Raw genomic sequence first — 7,053 nt, 5'->3', positions numbered from 1 at the left:
TGTTATTATAATTTTACTGCCCTATGCCAGCAGCATATAAAACAAAGAAACTTCACACAGATAAAACTCAAACCACAAAATCCTCATTAAAAAAAAAAAAAAAAAAAAAAAAAAAAAAAAAAAAAAAAAAAAAAAACGTTTTCCACACGACATATCATGAACTTATCGGTGTGAGTCACGACGTGCCTCATGCCTTCATGCATGACAGAGCAGGCTGCACTGTTTAGCTGTCGCTTTAAGAACGATTTCCCCCCATTGTCAAACAGTCGTGAGCAGGAAGAGGGAAACGAAAGCAGAGAGCGAAGGGGCCCGATGTATTTAAACACGATGCTGCACAATAACGGTGATTGCGGCTTCAGTCGGAGGAGCGCGTCTGGGGACTGCTGGAATAAAAAGACGCACGGAACAGGAGACACGCGCAAGTGACCTCTGATTGGATTAATGATATTTGAAAGCACGCGCAGCCGTCAAAGTCGCAGTCTGATAATTAAATAGACTTGAGGGACACGGAAATGTCCCCACGGTTTGTTGCCTCAGGAAATGATGATGATGTCCTCCATCACCGTTTAGCGTAACACCTAATGTTCTGTATCTTGCGGCCATTTCAGCCGGACTGAATTCTCTGTGAAATAATCACTCCAGAGTCAAACCTGTGTCTTGAAGGCTATTGGAACAGGTGCAGCGCGCCTTGGCTTCAGTCTCCCCGTCCACAGCCTCGCAGGTAGCCAGCCTACTGCCACTGACCGGGGTGAGACTAATATTGATCAACTTGGACACAGTGTTTCTGGAATGACATCCACAATAGAGAGGAAGACTTTGGAAGCCAACGAGTGAGTATGCTGTCACAGGATATTAATAGAATGTAATTTCTGAAAACGCACGCACCCAAGGACACACCATATCATTGGCCTGACAACCACACTATCCTACAGGCAATAACTGCTGCAGGCTAATAGCGTGAGAGCAAAGAAAGTGGCAGTTGTTATACAGTTAATTAATTACACACTTAACCAAGATGGAAGACGCAGGGTAGCTCTGTCTCTCTGTGTAAAGGGGGCTACACATTTGGTCACTCTTGGAGAGAATAAGTTCTGCTGGAAGTCAGCTGACTTAGGCTGGGGAGTTTATCGTTACATGCAACCTTGTCCAGGGCAAAGTTACATGTGCATGTTTATTCCAACTAATTATTATTATTTGTAAGGTTACATGTCTTCATATTTAATATAAGAGTCCTTATTGCAAACATTTGCACAAGTCACCACTTGATAGCCTATCCCAAAAGTGAGCCTCTGTACTCCTGGTGAGCAAGTGTTCTTATTTTAACAACACGGTATGGCTCCCTCAAGTGGCCAAAATATAATTTATATACGTAACAAAAGATTCACAGATCATAAATAATTAGTCCAATACATGCCAGTGCAGGAAATCATTTTCAAAGTGTAGGGTTTTACGTTCTCAAACATGGGCATTTTGCATTTGCAATATATCAGTATAAATCACCGAATGGTTTTTGTAATCTTGGACTGTTGATCAGATCAATTAGACAAAGAGTATCTGATTATCCTAACTGGTTATCTGTTGTCTATAGGGAGCCAGTAGACGAGGTGCTCCAGATGCCACCGTCTCTTCTGACATGCGGTGGGTGCCAGCAGAGCATTGGTGACCGATTCTTCCTGAAGGCCATTGAACAATACTGGCATGAAGACTGTCTGAGCTGCGACCTTTGTGGCTGTCGGCTGGGAGAGGTGGGCCGCAGGCTCTACTACAAACTGGGAAGAAAGTTATGCCGGAGGGACTACCTCAGGTTGGTTATACCCCGGGCAGCTATTTCCGCAACAAGTCGTAACATTGTGATTTAATGAATTTGCTCTGAAAACACAAGACATGAGTTACCAGTGAGGTGTCACAAGGTTGTCCACGTGATCAAAGAAATGGCAGCAAGAGTCACAGTCTGACTCTAACTTAGATGCATATAACTTTTACACACCTCTGATCAGTTTGAATTAGTTGTGACTAAAGTGTACATGGTGAAACAGTTTTTCAGACTATGTGGATGTTGTTTTATCTTTTAAATAATTTTTACTCCGTATTCAGCCAACAGGAAAGTAAAGGGGGTGGATGCAGGATTCTTGCAGGATTTGAACTTTGAGAGTAGGGATGTAACAAGAATCAGAACTTGGATATCAAGGCAGTACCACAATTTTGGAAATGATACCAATATAGTGCATAGATAGTGATCATATTGATTGATGCAACTGTGTAACTCGGCTCTTATTCTAATGTACTCTCAGCCTATATGTTTTACGACCTGAAACACTTAAAGTTACACTCATGTTTACAGAACTGTAAATTAAAATTTGAGAACATAACACTAGGGCTGCAAGTAACAATTATTTTCATTTCTGATTCATTACAGACTATCTATTTGATGAAATGAATGCACATTCTGTTGATAAAATATTTAAAAAAATGTCAAATGCCCATTCACAAGTTACTAGAGTCAAAAGCGATATTTTAAAATTGCTTCCTAAGTTTGACCAGCAGCCAGAAAACACAAAACAACAACAACAAAGTATTCATATTATATGAAATGGAAAAAAAAGTGTGAGTGCAAGTGAAGCAAATCGTAACATTTGTGAAACTATAACCAGTAATTCTTTTTTACATTTACTTGATAAAATGCCAAAATGATTAATGGATTATCAAAATTATAATTGGTTAATTTTGCCAATTGATTAATCAACTAATAATCATTATAATCATTAATAATCATAATCATAATCATTTCACTTAATCATACCATACAATTATTGTTACAGTTCCTTGTGTTTTGGTTTCCTCTTGAAGGCTAGAAGCCTGCACTTGTACCTCAGTGTTGTTAATAGAATGAAGCCTAAATTTTTAAATATTTCAGACACATAATGGTTCTGTTTACTTGTTCATATTCATACAAAGTTTTTAAGCAAAGGCCAGAGCCAGGGGACTTATCCACTGAACCAACTGCAGGCGAGGGCTTTGTTGAGGACCTCGACCTCCTCCGACCTCCTCCTGTGTTTTTTTTTTTTTTTTTTTTTTTAAGTTTCACCTCATCAGAATGCTGTCCCACTCAGTAACATGTTGACATCCTCTGATCCACCCAGGCTTTTCGGTCAGGATGGACTCTGTGCTTCCTGTGAGAAGAGGATCCGCGCCTTTGAGATGACAATGCGCGTGCGGGACAAGGTTTACCATCTGGAGTGCTTCAAGTGTGCTGCCTGCCAGAAGCACTTCTGTGTGGGCGACCGCTACCTGCTCATCAACTCAGACATTGTGTGTGAGCAGGACATCTTTGAGTGGACCAAAATCAACAATAACAGCATGGTCTAGGAGAACTTGATGGACCATTCCCCTGCAACTTCCCACTTAGCAAACAGGGAATGAATCCTCACTGTTACACAGACTTTATGTAGCCTTAAGCAGCTGAGCAGACTTTATCATGCATCTCATATTCATATGGAGTCGCTGCATCATGGGAAGCAGTGATTTCATCTCTGCATTGCTCTCTGCTAGAAACTGAAGGCTGCACCAGCAATGAGAGAAAGTATTATTTTTGATTATTATTATTGTTATTATTTTAAATCTAGGGCTTCATCCTTGAATGCAAAAACACTGGATGTGGGTATACATGCAATAATTGTCATTTGTTATACATACCAGAATTTTAGGCTTTTAGCAAGGAACAAAATAAATCTTTATTGTAGTCAAACACTGTTACATCACCTCAGTCTGGCTTGAAGTGTCCATGATCTTTTGATATATTTTTAAATGGGATAAAATGTTTTGCGTGACACAAAGTCCATTCTGAGGAAGCCCCACTCAGAGTGATTGTGTTATATTCCCAGGTTGAACTGGTGGCGCCCTCTAGTGACAGAGGGAACCCACGCAATAACAATTTTGTTTTGTAATTGTAACAATTCTTTTAGACATGCAGCCAACAGCTTTTGGATACATGTTGAATTTATTAAATAAACTATAATTAAAGGAAACATTGGTGTTTTTTGGTCTGAATGTGTTCCTGGTGGCCACCAAGAAGATAAATCATGGAAACGTGTATGTCAAAATAACAGTAGATGCATGTATCAGGGACCATGTTATACTGTGTGATGTATAAAAATATACTATTCCATTGGTTATGTCTCTTCCCAACCACAAGAGGGAGCTGTCATTTATCAAAAGAATTGGGCATTTATATATCAATATCTATCTATCTATCTATCTATCTATCTATCTATCTATCTATAGATATACATACATAGATAGATAGATAGATAGATAGATACACATATATATCTATACACACAGACACACACACACACACACACACACACACACATATATAGGTATATATAGATAGATAGATAGATAGATAGATAGATGCGCCATTCTTTTGATAAATGACAGCTCCCACTGGTGTCAAAAATCAAACTGAAGGCGAGTTTACTGAATAAGAAATAGATGATTACAAATCTAGGGTGGGGTGCAGCTTTTTTGTTGTCTAAAGTCTCTTTTAGGCAGAAGCAGAATAAAAGAATAAATCCCAGAGAGAGAGAGAGAAAGAGATTGATGGTAATGAGGTCATGATGTTCTGGGCTGCAACATGCAATGTTTCTGGAATTTTCTCCTTGCTGTCTCTCTTCAAAGCTGGTGCCCATCATAGTGGTTATGCTCTCTTCTTCATGTCTGCCAGCTGTCAGCTTGCTCTGAACTGGCCACAAGGCGTGCTCCTCCAGTGCCATCCCGCAACCTCCTGCCATCACTAGTTATCTTTACAGGCCTAACATACATAATTGAAGCCATGAATTCCGCTTGCGTGTGAGGTCGGGAACGAAGGCGCCTGACCACACCGTATTAAGGGGTGAGAGTAGCAGCGTTAACTGACTTTAAAAAGTGGTTAAAGAATGTGATTGGAGAACAATTTGCAACACATGGTAAAGGCAAAGGAGGGAAAAATGGAGAGGAGTGTATAGGGAGAAGGCACCGCACGGAAGCTGTAAGATGATGTCTTTAGCCAGATCTGACAGTAGTTTATTCATGGATGAGGGAGGAATGAAGGAACAGAGGAATTGGAACAGTTAAAACCCACCCAAGCTGAGATGACGCTCTTTCTGAAAGAGATACTTATGGGAAAACTAATGAGTTCTCCCACAACAGAGATGAGAATATATAGGCACAAAGAGCGATGCTGGGCCTTTGCTCATTTGGAGGTCTGCAGATTGAAGAATTGTCAGTGTGGCATTGAGCAATGCTTGAGGAATGGCTCCATAGAAAAAGTTTACTCCATGGTGGTCTGACCAGCAAATCAGCTCCATATTGAAAACCAGATCCAGGATGTGTGGATAAGCAACATGTTCACTACATAAACATATAGAATATTGTGGGGTGCTTTATTATAGTAGACTACAACATCGAACACATACCACGGTCATGTAGGACAGCTGAAGGAGGGTCAGTGTATACTGGAGACCTACTCCACTGCTACAGAGAGTTCACTGAGTTTAATGAGAGCGAAGCTGAGAAGAGGCCAGGTCTCATCTCACGACATCCACACAGAACACACCGGCCCACAGAGACTCTCAGCACTGGCCAAGCGGCCTGTGTTCCATCGCCCCACTCTCCTCTGTTGCCCTGCAGGCTGAGCTTTGCCAGAGCACTGCCCTGACTTGCACAGCAGCCTCAGCAGGACTCAATAAAGCCCTGTGCCTCTTGTGTCATCCCTACCAGCTGTACACAAGGCCGGGAGTGTAGTGCTGTGTTTGTGTGCAGAAGGAGGCCTGTTTCATCTCCAGTGCCCATGTCACAGCAGTCCTGTATGGGTAAACCTAAAAACATCCAGCTGTGCGCATGGAAACCAAGGAGACTTTTTGAGGATGAAACCGCAATGGGTTGCAGCTTGTTTTTATCAAACAGCTCACCCCACTGAAACAACCACCACACATCGTCCCCATTCCACTGATAGTGCAGTGCTCAATATGAACAGCAGATGGCGATTCTGGACCAGGTAGATTTATCTGGTGATGTTCGATGAGCGGGATGAGAAAAAAGTGTGAATGGGTGTGTATGTTCGTGCATGTGTGCACATGGATGAAAATAACTGAAAGGCAGATAAAGGGAAAGCTGGCTTTGTATGGGTGTCAGTCTTAGCAGAGATTAATAGGAGTGGCAGAGGAACTGAAATTGACGAGCCAGATTCAAAGCACTACAGACATGACAGTGGAGTTCAACGACACCTACAGAGGAAGATGTGGTTGGACAATTATCTGCAGCACAATGGTGATTAATCACTGCATTGGCCTGTCAATGTCAAACCAATCTGATGAAACGAGTCAACTGCTATTGATCATGCCCGCCTTGGGTTTCACTTGCACTCACACTTTATCAGATGCAGCCAATTGGGAACATATTGTGTCTGCGGTCCTGAGAGGTCTGTCTGTCAGGAGTTGCATTCCTGCTCCGATTCTCTGATAGCCCGAAGTGCCTGCAGTGCTGCTGAAGGGGAGGCTGTGGGAGTAAAAGTTGGGGGCTGGAGTGAGGTGAGGAAGGGGCTGGGAGAGGGCACAGCAGCACACTCGGAGGTGGATAGGTGAATAATAAGCGTGCATCCTTTAACTCTCGCCGGGCATGTCTTCTGCCTGGATTAAATATGTGCTGAGGATTTATTAGCCAGAAGACCTCCTGGGCCCCAGCAAAACTCCAGGCCTGAACTGTCTCCCTGCTTGCACCTTGACTTTTCTCCCACCTGATATTATATTTTCTCTCTTTCCACCTCACACAATCCCCTTCACCTATTTCTGTCTACCTTTCCATCTGTTTTTACACTCCCTTTCCTTTGCATTTGAGTCTTTCAAGCTTTACCTCCCTTTCATTGTCCTTTCTCACTGCCATGTGCATGGATGTGTGTTGTGATGGATTCAGTGATTATTATGATGATTATTGCTGCCCGCCTGGATACCTGCAAGCCTTCATGTCAGGCGAGGAGGCCCGAGGACAAAAGCAATTTATCAGAATGCACACATA

The 7,053-nt window shown here is 42.2% G+C and overlaps 1 protein-coding gene across 1 annotated transcript; it reads left to right on the top strand.

The window, feature by feature from the left end:
* Positions 1-266: 266 nt before the first annotated feature.
* lmo2 (LIM domain only 2 (rhombotin-like 1)) lies at positions 267-4,052 on the top strand. Its single transcript, XM_030052736.1, has 3 exons — positions 267-830; positions 1,589-1,804; positions 3,141-4,052. Exons 1-3 carry the CDS (start codon positions 790-792, stop codon positions 3,364-3,366), a joined length of 483 nt encoding a protein of 160 aa, XP_029908596.1. The 5' UTR covers positions 267-789; the 3' UTR covers positions 3,367-4,052.
* The last annotated feature ends 3,001 nt before the right edge of the window (positions 4,053-7,053 follow it).

Source organism: Myripristis murdjan, chromosome 6 (genome assembly GCF_902150065.1).
Source record: "Myripristis murdjan chromosome 6, fMyrMur1.1, whole genome shotgun sequence".
Classification (NCBI taxonomy): Eukaryota; Metazoa; Chordata; class Actinopteri; order Holocentriformes; family Holocentridae; genus Myripristis; species Myripristis murdjan.
This window is presented reverse-complemented; position numbering and strand designations above follow the sequence as displayed.

Bases quoted from the DNA above. Each gene is read 5' to 3' on its own strand.
- lmo2 (XM_030052736.1), top strand. From the start codon at position 790: ATGACATCCACAATAGAGAGGAAGACTTTGGAAGCCAACGA. The intron at 831-1,588 runs GTGAGTATGCTG...TGTTGTCTATAG, and splicing joins AAGACTTTGGAAGCCAACGA to GGAGCCAGTAGACGAGGTGC. The intron at 1,805-3,140 runs GTTGGTTATACC...TGATCCACCCAG, and splicing joins TGCCGGAGGGACTACCTCAG to GCTTTTCGGTCAGGATGGAC.